General features: G+C 38.0%; 1 protein-coding gene across 6 annotated transcripts in view; it reads left to right on the top strand.

Moving 5' to 3' along the window:
- LOC145238034 (dachshund homolog 1-like) overlaps window positions 1-23,716 on the top strand; it is a 44,585-nt gene that overhangs the window by 19,418 nt on the left and 1,451 nt on the right. Inside the window, exons 5-17 of one of the 6 annotated variants that reach the window (XM_080101069.1) lie at window positions 2,890-2,980; window positions 3,510-3,603; window positions 8,462-8,565; window positions 8,654-8,821; window positions 9,194-9,298; window positions 9,984-10,057; window positions 11,705-11,865; window positions 15,117-15,344; window positions 16,137-16,220; window positions 21,402-21,500; window positions 22,231-22,422; window positions 22,829-22,963; window positions 23,334-23,408. In XM_080101069.1, the coding sequence (XP_079957195.1) occupies window positions 2,890-2,980; window positions 3,510-3,603; window positions 8,462-8,565; window positions 8,654-8,821; window positions 9,194-9,298; window positions 9,984-10,057; window positions 11,705-11,865; window positions 15,117-15,344; window positions 16,137-16,220; window positions 21,402-21,500; window positions 22,231-22,422; window positions 22,829-22,963; window positions 23,334-23,408 (1,610 nt within the window). Of the gene's footprint in view, window positions 1-2,889; window positions 2,981-3,509; window positions 3,604-8,461; window positions 8,566-8,650; window positions 8,822-9,193; window positions 9,299-9,980; window positions 10,058-11,704; window positions 11,866-15,116; window positions 15,345-16,136; window positions 16,221-21,401; window positions 21,501-22,230; window positions 22,423-22,828; window positions 22,964-23,333; window positions 23,409-23,716 lie in introns of all 6 variants that reach the window. The other 5 variants (XM_080101066.1, XM_080101065.1, XM_080101067.1 and 2 more) reach the window with 5 other exon arrangements.

Below are 23,716 nucleotides of genomic sequence, written 5' to 3'. Positions count from 1 at the left end.
TTGACAATTAAAAAAACATCATTTTGCATTTGTGGGTTTTTCTTCTATCTTGCAATTGTTGTTTTGACAACTTTATGTTACAGGTTTTTTTGTGCTAGGGTGTATACAATTGTATTTGAAGCAATATAACTCAATAAAAATCATAACTTGAAACGCAGAAATTCTGAACATTTCCAAAAATCATGTTGCATTTGTGGGTTTTTCTTCTATCTTGTAATTGTTGTTTTAACAACTTTTTGGTCAGGGGATTTTGTCCTTGGTTTTAGAGTATGTGGTTGCATTTGAAGTAGCATAACTTCATTCAAATCGTAACTTACAACACTCAAAATTTGACAATTTAAAAAATTCATTTTGCATTAGGAAGTTTCATAATCGAGTTACTTTGTCTTGGCAAGATCGTGATTGATGTCATCAGGGTTAAAAGGCCTATTTAAAAATTTATCAAGCACTCTTAATTCAAATTGTCTAGATTGTTGCTTAACCATATCAGGTACTTTTCACTAGCTTGTTTGTTTAAACTCCTCGCAGATAGGAAGGAACGTTGAGCGATAAGACTCGATCCGCAGTGACAAATACAGACACACAAACATACAAAACAGCAGCCATCCCACGGCGCCTCCGTAGATATCATCTCATGCTCGGCAAATGTGTACACGATTAAACGCGAAAATTGCTCCGTAATGACCATGCATAATTAATGTCGAGACGTGGATTTAATATTTGCCGATTGGCTTGGACCATTTCTGTGGCGATAATAGCTATCCAAAATATTGCCCAAACCGAATCGTTCAGTGGCTCCCACGGTGTAAACAAACATGCTTGCTTTTCAATACCATATGGTGTCACTCTTCAGGCGTTTGCCTTGCAAACAATCAACTTATAAATCATTCAGATTTTTTGTAGATTATGATGACAAAAGGGTTTAAACGGTGATTTTCCTATCAATTGGAATTATAAGGAGCTGCGTGGGTCGATTTTAGGCTTCTGTCAGAAATTGATTGATGGTTGAGATTGGGTTGTCGCTTATTTAGCATATTTTTCCGTGCTCATTTTTTTGCCAATGAGTGTTAAGCACTTTAGCGGTGCCAAACTGGTAACAAATTTTAAGAAATGTTGGCACTTTTCTAATTATTTATAGAGCATTACTAAGTTTGAGCGGGAATTTGTTTAAAACTTTTGACTATTTTGTTGTCATTTCTTACTAATATTCAGGGCGAAAAATGTGTTTTCTTTTCAAAACAAAAAAATAATTGTTTTGTTTTGTGGTGAATTGGAACACTGTAGTTGATTGAACGCGTTGTAAAAAATACGACTGTTATTTCTTTCTCTATAATGTCCCTTTCTTTTGTTTTTTCTTTTCAAAATTCGATATGACGTAAGTTTAAGATAACGAGCAAAGCTTTCAGTGTTTACTGCGTTCAAGAACTGTTGTCATTTCAAATATGAACGATGGGCATCCAGGGCGTCTAGCAGCTCCAGCGTAAAGTCACAAAATAAAGCGAGACTGAGAGAGAGGGGCGCAGTGGCGAAGGTCAGCCAAGATGGCGCAAATACAACATCAATTTGCTCCGATATCATCTCGCCGCTTGAGACATTACTACAGCAAACTGCAGGGGCGTTGCTACTTCGCCGAAATCAACCTCTCTCGCGCTTTTGCTGTAGCGTTTACACATTAATAATTAAGCGCACTGGTCTTTGCCTGAAACAGCGTCGCCGGAAAGTAATTTAATTTGCCGTCGCGTCGCCGTCGCGCTATATCATTGTGACGTCACAATGCGAGTTGGAAAATTCGACATTTGAAATCCCGCGAGACGTGAACCTGCTTGCTCGCTCATGCGTGAACGCCACGTGACGAGGGACTACTGTCAGCGTTTACCCCCCAAAAAGCCCCCCACGGGATTCGCGAATTATGACATCACAATTGTCACGCGTGTGGAATTGTTCCCACGTCTTTGTTTCAAATGACAAAAATCGCGCCAAGGATCGATTGTAGCTTCCTTAGCGTGGAAACGGAATAGCATAAAACTTTTTCAGTTTCTATTATTGTAGCATGGGCTTGAAAAGTTTCAATCAACCGTTATTTCGCAATGTGATTGGGCGTGTTGGTGAAGCGCGTCGGCGTCTGTACTTCTGACAGAAAACTGGAATTTAATTTCGTCTACGCCGCGACGCAAATTTAACGCCTGACAGCGTGTTATGTGTTTTGTGCCGCTTTGATGCAAACTTTGCTCGATTTTTTAGTTTATTTCACGGTGACGAATTCGAAGTACATTGTTGAAAAAAATTATACAATTAAATTAAAACTAAATACAATTTTAAACTTCTCACATATTTTTTACAATGCCTAACAAAGGTAACATCATCGAAAGGGGGCATATTTAATGACGTTTTTCGTCCAAAGTTATACAAAGTTACACAAAGTTTTTAGATGAAGAACTTGGCTATCGTTAAAGGCATAATATCAAAACGAAGATAATATCAAAACTTTTAATAAAATGTAAAATTGCTATCTATAATAACCTCTTAGAAGTTTTGCATTTTTTTATGTGATTTATAAGTAGATTTTCTATTATGTCTTTTTTATCGTTATTTTTTTACCACTGACACGAACAGTCATCGTGTGTTCGAGTTTATTCGCACGTCGGCGTGCAAACGCTGGCAGCAGATCAACCCAAAAGCAGCCAAAAAGCGTTGGCCTTCACTTTGTACCGAAAAACACCCGCGCTGGCGCGTTTTCAGTTCCAAAACTTGATATATTTCAGCTAAAATTCATCGAAATGCAGACTTAATTGGCACTTGCCACACTGAGCTAGCTTTCAATGTCAAAGCTAATGCTCTTGTGTATTGGGTCTCAGTGCGCTTCAACTAATATTTCGTTTTCCATTTCAGTCGACCAGGTCGCCCGCCAAAGCGTTACCCGATGCTTCCTCCCACGGCCGACCTCATGTCTCATCACGCCAGAAACAGCGCAGTTACTAATGTAAGTTCATTAATTTGCATGTAGGTCTTTCATAATTTTAAAATATAAAAAAATATAATTCTGCCTATACTTCAAAGCATATCATAACGAAATGTTATTGTTCAAATACAACCTATACGTTTTTGTAATGATTTGTTTACTGCAATCGTTTTGGCAACGTTACACCATCAAAGCAAGATGTCAAAACTTGATCTTCCTAATATAATCGTTACCTAAACTCACAAAACATAAATCTTGACGTAAACAGTAATGTCATATGATTATGATACGCAAATCAGGCGGATATTTTGAAAAGGCATTTGACTTTCTTTTGTTATGTTTTACCTTGAAATGTGTAGGGGCGCCTATTCGCATGAGATAGTTGAGTCATGTTTTACTCATAATTCGATTATCAACTAGCTCCATCAGTTATTTATTTATGTACATTGTATTTCGAACTCGGGCATCGAGTGATTAAAAATGTAACTGATGTTGTTTGTTTGCACAATCGTTCATGTTGTAAACCCTGTTACATTCATTTATTCACCAGAGCCTGATCAGTCAACACGACTTTTCAAACTACAACAAACGACCGCGAATGGACCATTCAGCATTCGACAATACCACACATAACGACCGGCGAGGTAAGAGAGCAACCAAACAGTCACATTTCAGTCCAGCAGAAGGATTTCCGCAAATCTAAACAGTAACATTTGAGCTCTATTTCCTTTATTGCGAAATCACATCAATCGAAATGGCGTAGGTTTATGGGAAATCAACACGATACGCGGCAGATGTGTTTTCAGTTCGATTGTGACTGTGGGAAGTGTAATATTTCGTGTGGGTTTCATCCCATATGATCAGTTAGTGTTCGGTAACGGGTATTTGGAGTTGCCATATTTGGTTATTGTTAAACCAAGTCTTAAACTAGGTTTTCAAGTCTTGAAAGTTGGATTTGATGATATTTGTTTCCAAACCAAGTCTAAAGTCTTAACTTAAGGAAAGAGTGCCGATATTGCTTTACCCTAAACACTACATTCCCCCCAAAAAACTTCTTGTACATCGAAAATACTCATACTGACCAAAACAAAATTGATATTCTAATCGCAACGTTTAGCAACGCAGCAACATTTGAGGCATCAACACGTTTTGAAAAGCACTTTTCTGCATTATTTAAGTCAGTCCATTTTGTCGAAGTATCCATTTTGATCAAATGCGCGTATTTACGCATTATATAGCATTTGCCCATAAAATAACTGCAAACATACCCATTTTAGAGGCGATATATCAAAACCACTAAATACACATAAAATAGGGCAGTAAATTCTACCCTAGACTACGATTGAACAAAAAAATATGATACCATGTATTCGAGTCTATCATTAATCATACGTTTGACAAGGCATGCTTCTGAGGGTAGCCTATTATCGTTAAACCTATAGTGTGTATTACTGTGCGTATGTGTATGTCTCTTTGTTACGTTAAGTACTCAAAAGATAAGAAAAAGCGATAAGAAAACGACAAACTCGTCCGGAAGCTAGCGAACAAATTTTTACTGGTATCTTATTGTGTGACTTTGTCGGGTCATTAGGGTATTTGCTCTGCTACCTAGAATCGGAATTATTTAAGGCGCCTTTTGATGAAATAGGGGTGTACTCGGGAAAGCTAGTGAAACCCAACACAAGTTCAAAATTGATTTATTTGATGGTTTTGTCCACATTGAAAATAAATGAAATAAAAAGCATAAAAAAGTTTTGGAAACACTGTTTGAAGGTTTGTTACCAAAACCGTGACACTAAATTTGCACAGTTATTTATTTGATTTTTTTTATTAGTTTGTTTGAATTAAAAATTCTTTTTATTTTTTTGCATTTTTAAGCCGTCAAGTGTTCTGCAAAGAAAACAAAAAAAATTGTGGAAACACTGCTTGAAGGGTCGTGGATTTAACATTTTATCGGATTTCGGGTTAATACAATGCGATACAGATAGAGCGATGCGCAAACACACAACAAGGATAGTTCGAATCATCATTCCCCGAAAATTGATGTTTACCGATTTCACGGCTCATACTCGCAAACATTCAAACAAGGCTCGTGGCTAATGCATGTAACTATTTATGTGACAGAGAACAGTTAATCGACAAGGGGGGTGTTATTTTGTGGCGAAGGGAATGTTTGCACTCGTTAGACTTAGCCTTATGTTTGCCAGTCGCAAAGTCGCTGGAAGTTTTATCGCGGCGTAAGCACTTGAGCAAATATGTGCCACGTTCGATAACAATGTCTTAATTTATATCAAATACGAGTCGGCATCGTAAGCAGACCAACAGTTCGCCTATTTTCTCGACCCGGCGACCCGAAGTGGGATCGTTAATTCCCGCGCTATTTACCTGCAGATAAATTTTGCCTGATAAAGCTATTTGTTGAGCACGTGGTGATAAACGATTTCAGTAAATAACCAGTACGCTCATGGGAAAATGCGCGCGCCTATATACCCTGCCGTTGTTGATGCCCCGCTAACGCATGAGGCTTCATTTGATCGCCGAGCACCGCCTGATAAACGACAGATTAACTGCCAAGCGTGCAAATCTTTAGTCAACATTTTAGGAATGAGATAAAAACCGTCGCACGCGCCGCGCATTTTACGATCAACCACTGGACGAGGGCAATTAATCAGTTCTTACGTTGGTTTTTCTCTTTAGCGCGTTCCGTTTTTTCTTCGCTGTGATCGAATTTACGACAGACCCACGCTAAGAGGGAAAGCCCCCGACTTATTTATTTGCCCTTCCCCATAAAATCGCAGTTGATGGGAAGCAAGTTTTAATTTACATCGACCGGAAATGTTCCAGCGCTTTTACGACTGATGACGTCACAATGCGTTCATTGACCCGCGGCGAAAATTCGCGATTTCATTTTTTTCGCGGCGTGGACGCGTGCGGCAATAAAAACGTCACTATAGTGCGACAAATTGACCGACTGGTCAGTCTGCGGCTATTGTCCATTTTTGACGCGTCAACAAGTCCAGTGTTCGACGGAACCTCTACTGGGTCGATTTCGGACTGTTTTCATGACGATTCAATCAATCTACTGTGGCAAATGTCGCCGCCAACTGCGGTTATTGCGAACTGCAACAATGTTAAGTCGCAATCGCTTTGGCGGATCGATTTTCTAGATGTCTTCATGACGATTCAATCAATTTGGTGCGATAAGTTTTATTGCAAGCTTTTGTCATTGTGAATTCGAACAATACAGCGACTCAATCGCTTTGGTGGATCGATTTTTTGAATGTCTTCATGACGATTCAATCAATTTGGTGCGATAAGTTTTATTGCAAGATCTTGTCGTTGTGAATTCGAACAAAGCAGCGTCTCAATCGCTTTGGTGGATCGATTCGCAGCTTGTTTTCACGCGGTTTAATTAAATTCAGGCGACAATATTTCATTGTAAGCTTCAGCTGTTGTGAACTTAAACAATGCAAAAGCGAATTCCCACTTGCGTAGCGATGGATTTTTATTCTGAGCAATGACTTGAGATTACAGGGAATTAAGACAAATCAATTTAGCACATGGGTTTGTGGCATTTGACAATAAACAACATTTGTTGAATGTTTCCCAAATTGAAATTGAATTTGTTTGGACTAATAATGTCAAAGTTTTAAAATATTTCTTCTTAAATTGATATGTTTATGAAATTTTTTTTTAGCTTAAATCAAAATTGTATCTGTAAGAGTTAACAGAATATGCTTGTTTGTTCAAAACCATTGAAATATTTTAGCTTCACAATCGTTCAAATTGGCATATCAAATGTGTTGTTATCAGATCTGTTACAGACGTATATTGGGCGAGACTTATTATTATACTGTGCCCTATTGCAGATTCAGTTGCATTTGATACCGACAAATTACACCACTATCAGTTAAACTGAAGGTATTTGACACTCTTAATCAGGCCGTGGGATTTCTATCTACCATTTCTGGCATTTTCTTCAAGCAGAAATAATAAATTTCTCGATGTTTTGCGTTCTGGAATTGATAAGATCTTTTCGAACTTGTTTGTCGTTGGCCTGGATTTGACCTTTACCCCTAGGCTAACGCGCGGGAATTCTTGATTAGTCTGTTTCTGTGAAAAGCTAATGTTGTGTGCAGTAATCGACGTTTATACGGTAAAACCGCAGATGTGCACTCACTTGCTAGCCTTGGGTTAAAACTTGTCCGGTTTCCCCAAAAAAATGTACTGCTTTTGTCTAAAAAGTAATTTAAGGTTACAAAATGCATTTACAAAATTTCCGCAATTTGCGAAAGTCTTATCTTAAAAATGTGTTTTAGAATTCTATTATGACGTCATTTATGTCACGTGTTTCAAATGCGCTATCACTAAAAAAATTGCACATGTTTTATAAATCGCTCAAAAAATTTCGAATTTTATTTTTACAAAGACGAATCCTTTATTAATTCCAACTGTTTTTCTGCCATGTAAAACACACGAGTGTTTTAGTTTGGTTTTGGTGGTGAAAAGTCGCGCCCTGCGTGTTTTAAGTCTATTGCGTTTCGTCATGAACTTTTAAGTTCCATTTTATACATGATTATTCGACCGTGACGGCACGTGCCCAAGCATTCCCGCCTATTCAAATACAGCAGAAAAATTTAAACTGAGAGATGTATTGCTTTGGAGCGTTATACCTCTTCGAATTTTAATTGCTTTGACCTTGGTTTCAGTCAACCCGTGAAATGTAAAACTGTGCTTTGGCTATATCTCAACATTGCTAACAGGCGCATTCCAGAAAAAGTAACCATTTGTCATTCTGGGCTGTTTTGAAAGTTTCAGATGAATCAATTTAAATGTGAATTGAAGCAAGGCGACCACACGAAACGGCGTGCGTAGTTCCATTTTTAGAACCACAGAGTCCTAAATTAAATTTGTAACAAATGAGGTTTTGACAGCTGTTTGCAGAACTGTTGCACTATTAAGCATTCCATCAATTGTTATTATTTCACCAGTCATTTTTCTACCTCGCGTTTTGGGAAAGATATTTGTCAAGAGAAAATCTTGTGCATTGCAACGAAAGGTCTTCTAAGCATTGCTCTCCTGTGTTGCCATACGCACTGATGAACATATGTTCAGCAAAAGCTAATACCGTCGCGTCTTAGCGATTACAGGGGGGCATTTCCGGAATTTATCCGAGCGAAAGCGAAATAGGGTGCATTAGAATCTTGCAGGGCGTTTGCGAGGAAAATGGTGCACGAGTCTGTTCTCAAGAAAGAGAACAGCGTCTTGGATCAGGCTTTCTCTCCCTATTGGGGCTGCTTTTCAACTAAGCATGTCCGTATATTGCCTTTTCGGATGTGGACCGCATCTAATTAGGCTGATATCAAAAATGCTTCGCTCGTTGCTAACGCGAAACCCGCTCGCGTAGGCATATTTTCAACCCTATAGCCAGGAATTCCAATTTTTAACGTTATTTAAAAAATTTACGTGTTTCCTATTTTTGACCTTTGATATTTTTCCCAGCGAGCGGAAGCCCCGTCAAGGATGACGACAAGAATCATTCGAGCGTGCCGGTGTTGCCAGGGGAACTGCACAACAATGCCACGGCTAACTTGGCATACTTGCAGGTCCGTAAAAACTTGTTTGTAGTTTCTCCACATTCTTTCCTTTGCATCCGCCAAAACACTTACCTATCTATTTGTGACGTCATAGCAGGCTATACGTCATCAGTACCAGCAGGCGGCTGCTTCGGGACTACACAACGGTCTTGACCCCCAGCAGATAAACCCAGCTTTGGCCCCGTTCATGATGATGTCCCACCCTGCTCTGTTTCCGTCTGGAATTCCTCCTACCTCGATGGCAGTTCTCAACCATATTAATCAAGTAAGAAATTCTACTACTTTAAATGGCACTTTATTTGTCGGCTTGTTTTAATGTTTTTTTGTTCGTTGGTTTTCATGTGTTTGTAAGTGTGTTATCAAAGGTTACTTTAGGCGATTTTTTTTTCTTGTATGTCGTTTGTTTACGCCTGTAGTTTTGTGATTGTAGTTTTCTTATTGACAATATTAAAACATTATTTGTGTTATACAATGCTCGTTTATCCGTTTGACTCTAAAACTGTATCCTTGTTTGATGTGTGTGGTTTTTACAGCTTATTGTCTGCTGTCTGTTTGTTTTCGGTTATGTTAATGTTTTTTCTCCTTTTTTGCGTCTATGAATATTTTATTATGTTTATGAATATTATTTATATTGCAGATTGCGCAATCTCACGCCGCTGGAGGCGCCATTTCGAACGCCGCGGTCGCAGCAGCGCAGTTGGTTGCCGGTGGAAACGCTTTTCACAATGCAAACAATCAACAGGCAAGTAAAATTTGTAGCAACTCCTTAAAAAACTTATGGTCACAAGACGCACCATTTTTTCGCGTCAATGACGAATTTATCGATTTGCGAATCGTGTCAAAAATCAATTCAACAAATTTCTATAGTTCGTGACTGTCTGTATACAAACATAGATTCTGCATTGCAACAGTGATTCGTGAACTGAATAGTTTTACTAAATTCTTAAATAGTTTAAACTACGAACAGTAATAGACTGCAATACTTTTCAATGTCCATGTTGATTGCTATCTGTTTCAAGGAATTAAACGAGTTTTCAAACTTTTTTATGCATTTAAATGTGATAACATACTGTTTATTCTTTGCACAGATAAATATAGGTGTATAAAAAGTAAAAAGTAAAAAGTAAACTTAATATTCGCATAATATTTTATGCCCTAATGTAAATGTTAGCCTTTTTTCTGGGAAACAAAAACGAAACATGGGCCAAAAAAATGCATAAACGTGCTTAAAGTGTACGTTCAAAATCCCCAATGCAAATGTCCTTAATGTTTCACAGTGGTAAAAGATTATGCAACGCGCCAGTTTAGTCACACCACATTCGGCGGGGTTATCTATCAGCGTTTCCGGCCGCCATGCTCTGCATAACTTAGTACTTTTCACAGCAGTAAGCATGTAACCCGTGTAAATGTCGTTCTCATGTCAGCAGGACAGCGGGCAAACGCATTCGGCGAGAGAAAACGACAAGGATTCAGACAGTGAAGAGATGCACACCCAAAACAAGTGAGTCACATCATTTTTTGCCTTTCTTTGCAGGATGCTCTTAATGATGTGTTGGCATCTGCATCTAATCGTGACTAACACCACGGAAAGATTATTGTCGATGCGTTTTACTCTTCTATATTGCGCCTTGCCACTGTGTTTTGCTTGCTCTTGGCGTTTAAAGAGGAACCGCTGCGAGTTTTCCTTTCTTATTTATTGATATTTTTTAAAGGAAAACCGATGTGAATATATTTTTTTTAAAAAGGAAACTGTTTAAACTTTTTGTTGTTTAAAGGTTTTTGTCCAGTATTTACATACATTGTTCAAAAGTAGATGATCAATTCGTAAAAAAAACTTCAAACTTCAACTCAATTGATTTTGAATTGGTAAAATAGCTTGTTTTTTTTGCTATAAATCTGTAACTTTCGCAAAATCAATGTCAAATATACATTTCACGCACACCTTAAACAACAAGCATTAATTAGCCAGGTCATACTCACTTTAAACTCACAATAAAGGGCGACCTCCCGACCAAAAGTTGGATAAATCTTATGGAATTCCCGCGTCCTTTTTTCAACCACAGGGCAAAGTTAGTTCACTCATTCAGCAGCATGCCTAACTGTAAGACGAGAACTGAATACGTTTTGCGGTTTCGGGTGGTTTCTTGCATCGACAGTTGCCCTAATGATTGGTCTTTTCCATCCATTCATTGAACCTCGCAGCATTGACAAATTTGGCTACAATCGACTTCGAAACGTTTTCGCTGCGGTTTTGTCTTTTTTATTGTGGTGTCCGCACGTTTTGGCCGTCCCTAATTCATCTGCTATCGAAATTCCTACAGAATGAGTATCGAATCTGATAAAAAAATAGGGTGTCTATATTTTCGAAACCATTTTAGCATCTATATCAACTCTCAATAAGCTTTTGTATGTAAACGCCGTTTGAATTATATAAGAAACCGTTGAATAGGCTTTATTGTTGTTGTTTTTTGTTTTTCTCAACTTGAAACCAAAAAAGCCTTTTTGCTGTTGAATTTTCGGGACCCGTTTAAACCATTAAAACTATAGACTAACATATTCAATACCTTGTCCGGAAAAGATTTAAGAAAAGCGAAACTTATTGAACGAAATTTCAATGCCCTGTGGGGGGTCGAGCCTTAGGAACGTTAACAATAAATAAACACCATAAGCTTCAACGCACTGGTAATATAGTTTTTCTAATACCGCCAGAAATACAAGTTCTTTAATAATGTAAAAAGCGCGAAAATTTAGTACACAAGGCTCCAAGAGTAACGTACAACGTACTTATGTGATCACTTTCTAAGAAGCTTTAACAAAAATATTGAAAACAATCAGTGAATTGAACATCGGGAAATAAGATATCTCTGTATTTTATGTCTACTTAAATGGCAATTTAACAGATTTTATTTGACACAGAAGCATTTCGAGATAAGGTGCTTCAGTTTTAATATTATGAACAACATTTTTTTGTCAGTAACTATAATGCCGAAGCAACTGTGTCAGATATTGATTGATTTTGATATACAAGCACCACTGCTTTGGTATTAATATTACTAAAAAACTCAATTAATCTTTGATCGTCGACATAGAATGCCTACTGTTAAAGGGAAAGATCATGTAAAAAATACTAAATGTTGTTTTTTACCAGGTGTTTCAACAATGCGATTTTGAGCAACGGAATGGGTAGCGACGGTCGTACCTCACCTTCAAGCAGTGTGGGATCTGTACAGGAGAACAGAACTGGAGATATGAGCGACGGAAGCGGCGGTCACCCCTATGGCTCACGGGGATCTCCCAAAAACCCACTGGGTAAAAAACATTAAAATAAGTTTTTTATGAAATCATGGAAAACCGTTACTTAAAAAAATAATTACACTTGTTGGCTTTTAATTCGGCAATAAATTCTAGCTTTAGGAAAAGAATGTATTTTTTGATTATTTGACATGTCTTTTTTCAAACACTCCAAAAGTTGGCAGTTGTTTGTGCAACTCTAATTTGCAAGCAGCTCCATTGATACATTGACGGACCATTTGGCAGGCGCTTGACCAAAGTATTGGGGCCTGCGCAATGTTAAAAAGTAATGAACAAAATTGATCCCTGGCGTTTCAAGGCAAAGCTACAATTCCAATTGAAGTTTGCATTCCATTCTGTAGTCCGGCGGTCTCAGAAGCTTGACTGTGGCCAAAATCACTAAAAAAACAAAGCAGCGAAAAGATAAAATACAACTGCTCCCGAAGTGAAATAAGGGGAAAAAATCTCTTACAAATGCTCACTTTGAATCCAGTAGACTTCTGTTTATGACGCGTACCATCCAGCATTAAAATTCGCGGAATGCTAGCGCGTTGAAAGACAATTCGCACTGATCTGTGTTTTATCTCAAGCACTGAGATCCCAAGGAGTTAAACATGAAACCGGGTTACCGATTTTACTACCCTGCTACTCCCGCAGCATAAAAAACAGCGGCGCTTGAAAGACCACTGGGGTCAAATGTAGTTGAACTTCGTTTCAAAACTGTAACTAGAGGTTAAAAACGTTTGCGCATTGCTATTGGCTAATGGCAAAATCACGTGAGTTGATTCGATCAATCTGGTGCGTTTGACACTCTTGGAAATTGTTTTTGGTTTGCGAAACCCGATTAGCTCATGTGCAAGTTTAAAACGTTGAGATCCTTTGAAATTCTAGGCATCTTTAGCGCTTGAAATAATGGTTTATATCAGCCAAGCAACAAAAACAGACAGTCAAAACAGACCATTACCCTTTGTTGTGTGTCATTACTAAAACCATTAGTAACATCCCTTTGTAAAGCAACCTGTTCCCGACCAATGCCGAAAAGCATTTAGAAACCCACAGACAAATGAAAGGTGATCTGCCGCTTTGCCGGAAAGGAAGTCGTTAGTCTGATTTCTGTGGTTTGTTTATGATTCGTATGACATTCCTCCGCTGATGTGGTTTAGGGGACAAACTCGCAAAGGTCTTTTCATCACTGTTCCCCGTTTATGCAAATTGCTACAATGTTGTTCATTTCTCAATGACAGCTTGAACAACGTCGACATGACTACAATTTCTCTTTTAATTCTCTTTTCTTTTTCTTTGTGTCTTCTTTCTTTTGTGTTATTTTTCCTTTCTGGCTTTTTATCCCTTGAATTTTATTCGTTCTTTCTCTTTGTCTTTTGCTCCCGAAAACTGTGTTTCCCTTTTAAGATACCTGAATTTCTTTCCGTTTTACTATTCTCTTTCTTTATCCTGTTTTCATCACTACTTATTCTTTCTCTTCGTTTCTCTTCATCTTTTATTCCCTAAAATATGCTTCCTTTTTTAGATTCCTGAAATTCTTTTACTTTTACTATTATCTTTCTTTATCCTGTTTTTCGCACATTTTAATCCATCCTCTTTTCTCTTCTCATTTTTGCTCCCACTCTTTATCACTTTTCTCTCGTTTTCTCATTTCCTCCAGTCAGCTCTACAGAGCGTCAAAGATCAAACATATTGCAAAATAATTAAAAACATCAACAGTAAAACGTGCAAACTGTTTCCTTCGGTTCTTCCTTCCCGCATCTCAAACACCGCAAGGCCCATATTGCATCCAAGGCACGAAAGGGCAGGTTTGGTTGCAAACCCATTTGTTCTAATCACTTGTTTATAATCGCAATCACGTTTTATGGAAGTGATGATATAAGGCACATCTGCATCAGCTTTGGCTGCAAACAGCTGCTATTTTTGTAGCCCTAGGGGTGTTGGTTGGTAGTTTGGGCGTTGCTTTGTTGACTATTTCTTGGGTTCACCTTCTATGATGAATAGGCCTGTGTGTGTGTTTGCACATTCGGCCTTTAACCAACGGAAGTTTGCCTTTTTAACTCGTCGATTGCAACAACAATAGCTGGATTGTGCAACAACTTTTTCGTCTAGACAACCTGTTCCCAAACATTTTTATTTCTGGTGCAAATATTTAGCTTGTGGGTTATCATATGCCGACAGTTTGTAAAAATATTTACAATAGCAAGGTCACAAGTGTACAATTTTAAATAGCTCTGTTGGCATCTAAAAATGTTTTAATGGTCGACAGTTTGGGAACCTTAAGTCGCCGAGGGAATTTTTGGGGAGATCATAACACAAATTATGCTTGTTTTACTTTGGTCTTAAGCCCTCAAAGTCGTTTTTTGTATTTCTAATAGTGCTAATGTAATCTAAAAGTTAAAATCCTGCGGTTCTAAAGAGTCACAATGTAAAGTTTCTGCAGAATGAGGTCATCATTTTAGCGTGCACCCTTTTTCGCTTCAAACTGTCGGAAATTACTGGCCAGGGATCGGATTACATTAAAACGTTGTATTTGTCCACCAGGCTTGCCTCATCAGCTCTGGCCAAACTCAACAAGTTTTGTGTCAATTACCATTCCTGGCTAGATTAACGCCCCGAAGCCCGAGCCTTTGAAGAGCAACACAAACCAACAGAATAATAACTTTTTGGCTCCGTCGAAATTTCGGTGGCTCGCTTTGACCACAAAAACTAATCACGTGGCGTAAATAATTGTATCACGTGCCCCGTCACGGTCGAGCGGTTGCGCGGTCGACACACTGGATGTACCCCGGTTTGTTTGCACAACTTATCACGGTGCGATTTGGGATCGTGTTAACGCGCTGTAATTGGCGAGGAATGGGTTTCCGACGCGCGGCCAATAAATCGAATTTAACAACGATTTTCCTTTTAACACAAACTAACAAAAAAACACCAAACTTGTTCTGAAAACATTAAACCATATTATTTCTTTTTAAACATAATCAATGACGTCACTGTTGGTGACGTAAAGTGTGCGTCAGTTTAAAAAATGAATGGGGGAGCAAAAAAGGTATTTTTGTGTGTAAAGCCCCACGTACTCTTTACCAAACAAATATAGCCCCTTTAAGTACCTAGATTATACAACGTAATCAAAGACGTCATCGTATCGTTTGATGACGTTATGTACGCATAGATTTCAAAAAAAACTGTTTTTATTGCTAAAAGCTACAAAGAATCGTTCCTTGTGTGACGTCACAACCTAAACAATCGCCCTTCTGACGTCACAGGTCAAAAGGTCATCGCCAATAACAACGGCGGCGGCGTCAACGACAACGCGCGTCAACTTGGCAACAAAACCTCGGAATGTGACTTCACCAATGCTGACGATGAGACGGGATTACAGACAGCAGCTAATATGTCGTCCATGCAAAATCTGCTCACTAATATACAGGGACTACTGAAGGTGGCAGCCGACAACGCCAACCTCCAGGAGAAACACGCCTCTTATGAAATTGGTAAGTTGTAGCAAGTGGAGTTTGATTTAGAGGAATTTTTGTCCCTCAACGCAATATGGGGTATATGAAATGTTAAATCGATTTTATGTAAGTTGTCGAGTCGACCAGACAACTCTGACATTAGGTTAAAATGTCGACTACTCTGTATACCTCGACTTCTTTTAAATAAAGGGGGGAGAATAAGGCCTGAAAGTAATACTTTATGTGGTGAAATGACAACATAAATGAGGCCGATTGTTAAGTCAGACCCGCATTAATCCCGTTTTATTTAAACCTAAACCCAAATGCGACTCGATTTTAACTCTGACTCTGTAAGCAGTGCCCTAAAACCAAAAATGGTTAGCACAGTATTCCTGTCAGTCAAATTTTTTGTCACGGATACTCTTTACAAGTACGAGTTACAAAATTACCTCAACTCATGTACTCGACTTTGTGAATCACCAGTAACCCATTGTCGGGTGCTAAAGGGTAAAGTCTAGGCCACGAAAGACTTAGCTGCATTAAGGCGGGAGCGTTAGTAGATAACGAGGCATGTTAAGTCGGCCACTAATTTGCGGTCAAACTCAGTGTTTTGCTGTTTAGTGGGTTTACCTCGCTCGCTTGTGGTGTACAGAAACGGGAAGTTGGACGAAATTTATTACTCCCCGGGCCACGATGCGTGTAATTGCCTTCACGAGCCGCGTGTTTGATAGCAGATCGCATTATGTGCGCTAAACGGGGGCCTGCTGTGACGTAAATGATGGCTTTTACCTCTGTTCACCCACAGTTAACCGACTCTATTTTGGTTTTCAGCCGACTTGAAACTCAAACTCAACCAGGAGAGACAATTACGCGAGAGCGCTGAACAGAAGCTCGAAGACTTGGGCCGGGCAAAAGGTTAGTTTTAATCAAGTAATCTCGGATCAGTCAAGCCCTTGTTGTAGCTAAACGCACGCGCTTGTTCTGCCAATAGTAGGCTTAATTGAATTTCGTCTCAAAATGATTTGCTTTTTCGCTCGAGAAACTCTCTGGAATTTGGCCGGCCTTTTCCGCCACAAACCACGGCCGCGGATCTTCTATTTACTCAACGTCTCGCGTTGCGCCTCATTGATGAATCTAATTGTTCGTATTGTCGGTCTGTCGCTTTGAAATCGAAATTGATATTCCGAAATACCGCTACTGGACAATTGGTCTCGTAAAATATCACGTCACAATTCGATGCATCAAATCTGTGCTCCTAGTGACTCGGTATTATTTGCACAAGGCTAGGGTAGCTGGGTTTGAAGAGTTGTTTGACCACAAATTAGGGGTTAATCTTTGTTATTCGTTTTGCAACTTCAATATAAACAAACAACAAACGACAGTGAGGCTGGAATTTGGTAAAAATGCTGCAGAAAAACAGTTTAAATGCACGCTTTTTATGTTAAAAGTTTTGTGGAATTGACATACCTAATAATCCGTTACAATGTCACCAAAAGATTACGTAATTTTGTTCGAAATGACGTTGCAAAAAATATCGAGCTAGCTTAACTGAATAGTGTTTTGCAGTTAAATCGTGATGTCCTTTTCCTTTATCGCATCGTCAGTCGATATTCGTGATCAGACGATAAACGATACCCTATCGCGAATTACGATTATTGTGTTGCCGCAAACAGTGACTTTCTCCTGAAGCCTGAAATCGTCGAATTGACACACAGAATGCTAACGATTTTAGCTCAACGATAAAATCACGTTCGCTGGGCAAAAATCCACGAAAATTGTCAATTTTGTTACGCCGCTGATCTCTAATTAAAACACTGCACGAGGCAGAAAATTTGCCCCAAACCCCGGTATGCTGTTTGTTGTCAAAACGCTCTCCGCGACATTTGGTTTGGGGCATTGCAACCAAGATAAGATGCAGCGATTACATTTCTTTTAGTGTAAACACTGCTGTGGTTTGCAGAGATTTTTTGGGGGGTTTGCGGGCGCAAAAGTGTTTATCCGCCGGAAAAACGGACGCGAATTCCCGTGGCGAAAACGTGTTAAACCTGTGCATTGTTTGTTCGTCTCACACCTTAACGGTTGTTATCTTATTGTGGTGTGTGGTTCGATATTCATCTCGCTGGGCAGCTTAGGAAATAAAGTAGTGTGTTTTTTCTTTGCTTTGGCTTCCGATAGTAAAAATGCAGACACGATTGTACTCACTTCACCTAATCGGTTTGTAATATGCAAAGTAGGCAAAGATATTTAATTTGGAAGAACAAACAACAATAAATACTAGAGACCAAAATTTTAAACCTGTGCTGTGTAAAGTCTGCGCGTAATTAAAACCGAAATTGTTTAATTTTGCAAGAAATAAAGTCTGATTTAATGATGACTATAACGGCCCAGTTAGACGTTAAAACGTTTCGACTAACGTCCATGCCATCATCAGTGATATGAAGGGCTATATCAGTTACACCCGTTTGTAAAGTTTGATTTGTCTTTAAAGGTCACTAAAAACCTTTAAAATATTGTTAAAGCGCCCTAATTAAAGAAAACAAAAAACTTTTATACATTTTAAGACAATTAGTGATCTGAGTATGTATTATAACACATTGCACAAATGCGTGGAATTAAGCCTTTACAGTGCCTTTACTTAAGCCGTATAGAAGATTCAATTGCACTTGACATATCCAATATAACATCTCCTCTGTCTTGCCAATCTCCCGCGTGCAAAAGACAATGAGATCCACGTCAATTAATTAATCATATTTTAGTGCCCCCTAACAAGCGTCATACTTCAATAAATATTTAATAAGCTCTTAGCATGAAGCACCCGTCCCCTAATCTGACATATGACCCTTCTCTGTAACTCTCAGCAAGGGGTTTTGTTTTTACCCGCCGCGGTACGTGAACTCATAACCTCTGGAACATCATTAACGTGCCAGGTGTCAGGATGTTAATACTTAATACAGTTACCATTGTGTGATACAAGTAACGGTATTGCGACCTTAAAAACGTTTTTCTATTCTGCTTGATGCAGTCGACCTTTTGAAAACTAAAAAAAAACGTACATGTTGACAAATATGAAAAATATGAAATAAAGTTCGTTTTAAACTGATCTTTGAAGCAGTTGCGTTACGTTAATAATTTAAATGTATCAAACGAAGTTAAGTATGTTGTTATAGCATAATAATTTAAACTGTTTATCGTAAACAGATGTCCCGTAAATCTTTTAATGCTTAAATTATAAAGAAGCAAAAAGATTAAATTTTTTTAAGGTTTTTACGAGTTCCAGAAAAAACAATTGTTTTGAACTTTAGGAAAAAAATCATAAAAGTGCAATTTCACAAGTCTCGTGGTTAAATGCTAATTTTCGTATCAAGGTTCATTGCCCTTAAACAGACTCCGCTCTGTCTACGAACGTCGCGTTTTAGGAAAGAAGTTACCAGTTTACGATATCAGCGGTATTTGGTGGCATTTGTAGAAGCGCACCACAAACTGGAAACAAGAGGTTTTGTGATGACTTATGGTCGTCCGCCGTAACAACCCATGCTGAATCATTTCTTTATTAAACCAGTAACTGTGTTTGTTTTGAATCAGGGTTATTGCGCTGTTAAATTTTACGCGCTGAAGATTTACTAACGACGAGAAACAAAGATTTATTATTTGCGTTACAGTAAAAATGTAGGACATTATTAGTCATGAATGTTTTTGGGAAACACTTTTCAATTATTTGTGGATATCTAGAAACTTTTATGACATAAAACGTTTATTTCATGAATGGATTTTATATATTTAATTATTGCGACCAATTTTTATTGCAAGCTAAATTGCAAAATCACATTGAAAAAAGTTGAAACAAAAATGCGTTACACTTAATTTTAAACAACTATATTTTTAAGTCGCGATAAAATCAAATTAATCTCGATAAGCCGCCAAAATCGAATTAAATAAACAGAAGCAAATTATTCCAATATCGACAAATCAATAATCTAACTTTCCCTGGCGAACGCGCCCACTCCAAAAAGTTCTTGCAGATTTGAAGACAAAGCGGGAAATAATGCTTATAGAAACGGGAATTTTGACAGAAATATCGATCTGCTAGCCCTGAGCGGTGTCTTATCTTGAATAAACAATTAAATAAACCCGCGTCGCTGCCTGATTGCGCATTTGATCATTCCTTCACGAATTGAGCGTTACATCATGCCTAGGTCACGCTTGAGTGATCACACAAACCACGAGGTACAATAGAAATCTTAGTTTTTGTATTGGCTGATTAAAAGAGATTGAGAGTTGGCATTCATCAAAAGCCGCGCCTTGTTTTGCTTTTCTGGCGTCGAAAATCGATAAATATTTAATTTTCGAGCAAATCGTACAGCAAAACGAACTCAGTCATCAAAAAATGTCAAGTTCTGGACGCTCTCGGCGCCAGCGGTTTCACAGACGCCGCGATTTGATGTATGGGCCCCGTTCCGAGATCGGGTGGGCCCTGAAACGGTTTAAAGTTGAACGTCGAAACTAGGCCAACGTTGGTCGCCTGATAAACGATTACTGTCCTTTCGGCGAAAATTAAATTAGACGCAGTGTTTCTCGAAATATTTTTGTTTTAACTGACTTTTCTTGACTGTGTGATTATGTATGTCAATTTTTTACCGGAAATTAGATAAACGTAGTGTTTCTTGAAATATTTTTGTTTTTCCTGGCGTTTCATAATTACTTTACAAACGATAACGTTTTAACTGTTAGTAGGCCTATAGCGTTTCAAAATATATTTTAGTTTTAATAGACGTTAATACTGAGATTTAGATGCAAAACAAAAACACATATAGACTAAAAACGAATAACCAATCGAATTAAGATTGGTTTTGGCAAGATAAAGTAGTCAAATATTGCTTGATTTGAAAAATATTTGATCCATGCAAGGCCAACAGTGGCATACCATGCTTAGGCTGGTACTTTTGTTGTTAGGAGAAATGGGTGATTCTGGCCTATATTCTACAAGTTTTAGTCTTAAACTCGGTCCAAAACTAAGCGTAATACCTTGGCACAGAGTGAACGATCATGGATTAAGTTAATGTTGTTGGCTTTGGTTGAAATCTCGAGTGATTCTTGTTGTTGCCAAACCTATCAGGTCGGATTTAAACGCATTCTCAGAAAGCATGTGTAACATTAATACAAACTATCACACTTTCCGTGTTATCTGATTCTGTGAAAGCAAAACAGCACGTGTACACTCCCGAAAAAATGTGGTAAAAGGGCGTAAATGTAAGCCAAAAGGGTATAATGTTGCATATAAACATGCTAGAGATATAGAAACTACTTAATATGAACTTGTGTATGCAGAAGTGTAAACAGATATGACATAAAACAAAAATTGTTGTCTATTATTGATTGTTTTTCTGGAAAGTTCTGCAAACCACACATAAACGTTTATCCATATTTGGAGTTACACAGACAAATAAATCATTCACTCCCTTCCATTGATCTTACAACACTGAGATATGAAAATACAATAACATAAGTTTTAACGATTTAATAATCTCTTTTTGCCAATTCGCTGTACAAACTTTTCGCGTATAAATCTTTTCTCGCGATGGAATTAATGTGTCAGACCACAGTACCTCGGAATGGTAAAAATGTATTTCAATAAATGGCAGTGGAAATGTGTTTTTTATAACCTCGGATAATAATATCGTGTACTTTCCAGCAATTACTACCAAATATTTATGCAAAAAAAAAATTAGAAAATCGCAAGGAAATGATAAAGTATTTGTTTAATATTGATTTCAATTTGAAGCCGGTTTATTTTTGTGTTTTGGCCCCGAAAGAGTCTTTTTAACAAAACTTAACGTACGCTTGACTGGCATCTGATATTATGCATAATTCCTGCATTGACCCAAATTTATAACATTGTCAGATTCATGCCTTTTTCGAAATAAAGAGTGTTTAAACTGAACAGTATCACTTGGGTGGTATTTCACCTTATTCAAATAGAATCACCTTCTTCCAATGTTTTGTTTACGCGTTGGCCATAGTATTTTTTGCCATAAATAAATAAATGCCCTTCCTCTTTCCGCCCATTTCCCAATTCTCACAAACGTTTACTTTTCGCAGCCGACAGCGAAAGCGATTTACACCATCAGCGAAAGGAAAACAAACGACTGCAGGCAAAACTGGTCTCCATGCAACGGATGCTTGGCCATGACGTCAATTGTAAGTATGCTTGCCAAATATTGGGATTTACGAATGGGAGAATGGTGAATAGATCGTACGACGGGCTGGCAATAACATTTTAGACATTTTTTTCCTGGAAGCCGTTACAATGGGAAATGATTATAAGCCATTATCTTATTCTTAAGTCTTCATTTAACGTCTTTGATGATACTATGGTATCTTTTAGTGGAAAGGTGTGTAATGGAATCCACTTTTTGTCACGAAAATTTCCTAGAAACTTGTTCCTAGCCTAGCAAAGTCAAAGTTTTTTCTCTTGGCCAGAGTTTTTTCTCTTGGCTTGAAATGAGCTTTGTTTTTTCGCTTTTTTAAAATTTTGACACTAGGGTTGAGTTGAGTTTATTTCGCTTGGTGAAAGAAGACATAGCGACACAATTACACTGATATAATCAAGTCGGTAATAGTTGTGCAACGTTTAAAGTTATGGAGCACATTATAGCGGAGGGCACAAATGGTGGCTCTTGACTAAACGCGCTGCAGCTACACCGTAGACTAGTTAATCACGTAGTGAAAGTTGTGTAATAGGCAATCGCTATTCGCAACAAAAGTGAACCAAAAACCCACTCCTTAGCTGGTTGGCTTGGAATATATCCTCATACACCTTAACTTACGCGAAACAAAGTAGTCAATTGGCCACATATCTTGGTTACATAAACTATTGAATACAGTTTTGTGCAAGCTATAATAATTAACACTGTGAAACTTTTTTCAGCAGTTGAGAACGTTGAAGCGAGCCAGCCGTCGCCAAGAAGCTCACTGTCTTCGCCAAGAATAGCTCATGAGAACCAGCCCGACAGCTCCATGACGCCCACTAGCGATTCGTCTCCCGTATCTAGCTACCCAACAGCGACATCGTACGACGGCTCTGTGTTCTCGGCTCGTATCTCTGCCGTGCAAACCAATGGTAAGGCATTAGTAATTTTGTTTAAGTTTTGTAGACATTGTCTGGCCTCAAATACCGGACTTTTTGTTTACCTCAAAAATGTTTACTTGGCACAAACAAATAAAAAACATCTATGATATTTTTAAACTATAGAATATGTAGGCTATAAATGCTGTAATTAAATTTGTGTTTATTTATTATACTAACCCTTACTTTCAATGTCTTGTCACCAGCTGCATTGAAAAGGCCATATAGGTCGCAACAGTGTGTCCTGTCTGCAGCTTATTTATCTATTTATCATTAATTTTTAACCATGGAATTAATTTTTTGCTTTCTTGAAACGAATCAAAACGGTCTAATATTGACTAAAATAAAATCACATAATTTAGAATTCACTTTATTGAATTGGCTATTTTTGTTATTCCAGCCAACCAAAGAAGCACTCCATCACCTCAAAATGATCTTACCGTTTCGTCGAACGCCAGCAACGCTAACAACAGCAATAACTACGGGTCGGACGATCAGTCTAGTCCAGAATATTCGAGACGCAGCATAATGCCAGGTAAAGAAATAGGACTAAACCGCGATAATTGCTAGACCTAACATAAGTGTGTTTATGAGCAGCATGCATTTTTTACCTTTTTTTCTCCGTTAACTTTACGATAAGGCTCTCTTGTCAATGGTAGTGGCTTCCTGTGTTAAGACTTGTGGTAAAAACATCATTTGAAAACTAAATTACAGAACATCTAATGTAGATTCGAATCCGCGCGTTTTAAAGGTTATTAATTTTGCAACTTAATATTAGCAATAAATAGTTTTAAATCGTAGAAAATTATGTTATCTGTAAACCTAGGCTCTGTACAAACTAGATAATTGAACATATTCATGGATAAATTGAAGGTTTTCTTATTTTAAATAATTTATTTTCACAGAAGTTCGTGCTCCAGACTTGGCCATCGACTTAGGAATGGGAAGACAGGAGCGTTCCGAACATCTTGCACTTCAAGGTAAGCAAATATTTGAAGCATTTTAAGAGAAATTAGGCAGTATTTTAAATCCGAGACTCAAAACGCATTAGTTAGCTGATTTTTTTTAAAACTTTATAATGGTTTTTATTTTATGATGGAAAACGGTGGCGTAAACGAAATATTTTTGAAAGAGGCATTTTTTGGGGGAGGGGGGGGGGAGTGGGGGGCATTTTCATGCTCTTTTTGGGGGATCATGACCTTTGCTCTGGCTACGCCAATTGATAATGGACATATACTCCATTTTTTCAGAGGACATTTTTTTGTCCTCTGTTTTTACAAAGCAAAAT

The sequence above is a fragment of the Phallusia mammillata genome, chromosome 7 (genome assembly GCF_965637545.1).
Source record: "Phallusia mammillata chromosome 7, kaPhaMamm4.hap1.1, whole genome shotgun sequence".
NCBI lineage: Eukaryota > Metazoa > Chordata > Ascidiacea > Phlebobranchia > Ascidiidae > Phallusia > Phallusia mammillata.
This window is presented reverse-complemented; position numbering and strand designations above follow the sequence as displayed.